This window comes from Littorina saxatilis, unplaced genomic scaffold (genome assembly GCF_037325665.1).
Source record: "Littorina saxatilis isolate snail1 unplaced genomic scaffold, US_GU_Lsax_2.0 scaffold_3607, whole genome shotgun sequence".
Lineage (NCBI taxonomy): Eukaryota > Metazoa > Mollusca > Gastropoda > Littorinimorpha > Littorinidae > Littorina > Littorina saxatilis.
The window spans coordinates 709-4,000 of record NW_027129207.1 but is presented as its reverse complement, the minus strand read 5'-3'; the positions used below and the strand labels follow the sequence as shown (position 1 = coordinate 4,000).

General features: G+C 43.7%; 1 protein-coding gene across 1 annotated transcript; it reads left to right on the top strand.

The window, feature by feature from the left end:
- The first annotated feature begins 462 nt into the window (after nucleotides 1-462).
- On the top strand, nucleotides 463-2,694 carry LOC138957480 (uncharacterized). The gene is made up of 2 exons (XM_070328601.1): nucleotides 463-611; nucleotides 1,438-2,694. Exons 1-2 carry the CDS (start codon nucleotides 542-544, stop codon nucleotides 1,701-1,703), a joined length of 336 nt encoding a protein of 111 aa, XP_070184702.1. The 5' UTR covers nucleotides 463-541; the 3' UTR covers nucleotides 1,704-2,694.
- The last annotated feature ends 598 nt before the right edge of the window (nucleotides 2,695-3,292 follow it).

Sequence of the window (3,292 nt, the reverse complement as noted above, 5' to 3'; positions counted from 1 at the left end):
ACCCTTATTTTAAGGATCCCTCCTGTAAAACTACCCCTATTTTAAGGATCCCTCCTGTAAAACTACCCCTATTTTAAGGATCCCTCCTGTAAAACTACCCCTATTTTAAGGATCCCTCCTGTAAAACTACCCCTATTTTAAGGATCCCTCCTGTAAAACTACCCCTATTTTAAGGATCCCTCCTGTAAAACTACCCCTATTTTAAGGATCCCTCCTGTAAAACTACCCCTATTTTAAGGATCCCTCCTGTAAAACTACCCCTATTTTAAGACTCCCTCCTGTAAAATTACTCCCATTTTTAGACTCCCTCCTTATTAAGACCCGATTTTCTCAGTCGTTTGGAGGTCTTAAAAGGGGGGTTCCACTGTATTTGTTTTGGGGGAGAAAGGGGGTGGGTGCAGGCTGCAGAGGTTAAAAGAAGCAGTAACTGTCTGTCAGAATTAGTTCCCTTTGCGAATTTCATTTACACTGTTTTGAGCTTGCTGTTTCGACTGATATCACAACTCTTTGAGCGTTGTCAGTGCGTCCGTGGTAAAGCACGATGAAGCGGCTGATTGCTTTGCTGCTGTTGCAACTTTCCTTTGTGGCTTCAGCGCTTGGTCAAGGGCAAGGTAATACCGACATTTTACATTCTTCTTAAAAACGTACGACAGCACTAAACCCCGAAAATCGACTTCTCTAATTATTTGCTAATATTTTGTCTGTGATAATTTCAGAATATGCTGAAACAAGTGTGAACAAATTGAGAGAAATCAATTGGACAGCATGTATGAGACGAAATAATTACGCTTTTTTTAAGCCATAACGGAAAGACACGTTACAATAATTCAATTAGAAACACATCAACACAACAAATGTAAACCAGGGATTCATACCACTTCCAAAATAGGTCCTGTGATTGTAATTGATTGGAAAGATACCCCATTCAATTACCCAACCCTCGTTTATTTGAATCTTGGCATGTCATCATATTCACAATTCTGCATCATACATCATTTATTTCACACTTGTTTCAACACACTCTAAAAATATCACAGGAAAAATATCAGCGAAATCTATTGTTTTGGTCAATAGGTGTCCGATCTCATTAGGCAAACTTTAACCTCAAATTAAAACGGACAAAGCGAGGAAAGTTTATCCCAATACATATAGTAAGACAGCTCGGTTTGAGATGATAATAACCGGAAGCGACATTTTCCATCCAAAAATGTTTTGTTGTTTATCTGAAAAAAAGCACCTCTCTTAATCTTCTTCTGAAAAATGATAAGTGTTGTGCCGTGTTGTATCTAAACGTTTGTATTCCTTTGTGTTGTGGTGTGCGTACGTTGGATCGTGGGTGGCGCAAGCGATCGCATTCATATTTGCTCGCTCGTACACTCTGTGTTACATGTTTCACCTGCTCTTCCCCTTTCTGACTCTATCACAATTCTCTCACAGCCAAGTCATGCGACTCAGGCGCCCAGGCATGTCTTGGCGCTCCAAGCATCTCCACTGACGACAACAGAAACATTCGCTGTTGCCAGACGGGGTACGGCATCGCTCTCTATACCTCCAACATCAACGGTGACATCGTCCAGAAGTGCTCCTGCTCACCACTCAACGCGGGAGGAGGGACTGTTTTCAACAGCGGGTTTGACCACTTTGGATTCCGCAACCACTTTGGATTCCGCAACTTGTTGAGGAGATTTGGCTTCTTCTTTTGATTCGCATCTGAAACCAATGAGGCAAAACAAAGGGAGGTAAGCGCTTGAAAGGACATCATTGACAAAGCGTAGTCTCGTGTTAGCAGAATTAAATGATTTTCACAGAACTCTTCAACCGCGCATTAATCCCTTGCTTGCGCATCTAGACTGGCAGATTGATTAGGACTCGCTAAAACTGTGGCACAAAAACACCGTTTATCTGTGAAAACCTGAAGAAAGGAGGAATAAATTGGTTACACACCTCGTCTCAGTGAATATTAAGAATAATGGTCTCAGTTCGCGGTAACGCCGCCCTGTGTTGTGACCTCTCCAGGGCGCGATTTAAGCCTGGGCGAAGTTATTTGGAGACCCTGGGTTGCCCAGTCGTCAGAGTCCCCCTCTCGGCCCCGCCAGTGTAGTCGAAATGACATCCGACATGTGTAACAAGAGTGAGTGAGAGTTATGCGGAACCATTCTCCTGGCTCACTTACCCATGTCGCGCACGTTGAATGCATTCAAAGCGCTTACTTCCCTTTGTTTCCAAGACCTTCTTTTGATGATTGCGTATTGTCTCCTTGGTCCAGCACTGCGTGGTATGGGTCGTCATTTCACAGGGAATGTACGTGCCACGGCAAGGTTGATAAGATGACTGTAGATGGACACGGAATTGAAGAAAAACACAAAGACTCACGAAACAAGAGGCGAAGCCTTCAAGGCTCACGTAAGAAATCGACGAACAGTAACACAAACTCAATCACTTCGTCACACATACACACACACACACACACACACACACACACACACACACACACACACACACACACACACATACACACACACACAGTAAGCGGCATAGGTGACACTGTGCAAGAAAGCGAGACACTAGATCTAGATCTGAATGGCCGATTTCGAAGAAAAAACTAGTCTCGGCCCGCTCAAAATAACAATGACCGAGACTTTCAGTAATTCCTTCGCGTGACGTCTAACCCTCTTACGTCATAATGTGACGTCTTCAAATGTTAAAGTTTCTACCACAGACATACATACATACATACATACATACGCACGCACGCACGCACGCACGCACGCACGCACGCACGCACAGACAGACAAAAGTTAGCATCGCATAGGCTACACTTACGTGAGCCAAAAAGGGATACCTCTGCCAGTAATACTAGAATAAAGAATAATTGAAACAAATCATAACACTGATACGGTATTACAAAGAGATGAGAATTAGAGAGATGGAGTTGAAAAAGTAAGTGGTTAAAACTAATTTTGAGTTAAAAATTCGATTTGAAACTAAAAACAAATGTTGGTGTTTAAAAAAAGGACAGTGTGTGTGTGTGTGTGTGTGTGTGTGTGTGTGTGTGTGTGTGTGTGTGTGTGTGTGTGTGTGTGTGTGTGTGTGTGTGTGTGTGTGTGTGTGTGTGTGTGTGTGCGTGTGTGCGTGCGCGTGTGTGTGTGTGTGGGTGTGGGTGTGTGTTAACCACACGAACGAGGTCAGAGATGAACAAAATAGAGGTTAGCTGTGAACTAAGTCAGGCTTGCCTGGGCGAATAAGCTGTCCCGGACCAACTGGCGGTGTTCCCAACAGGACGGGGCGGGCC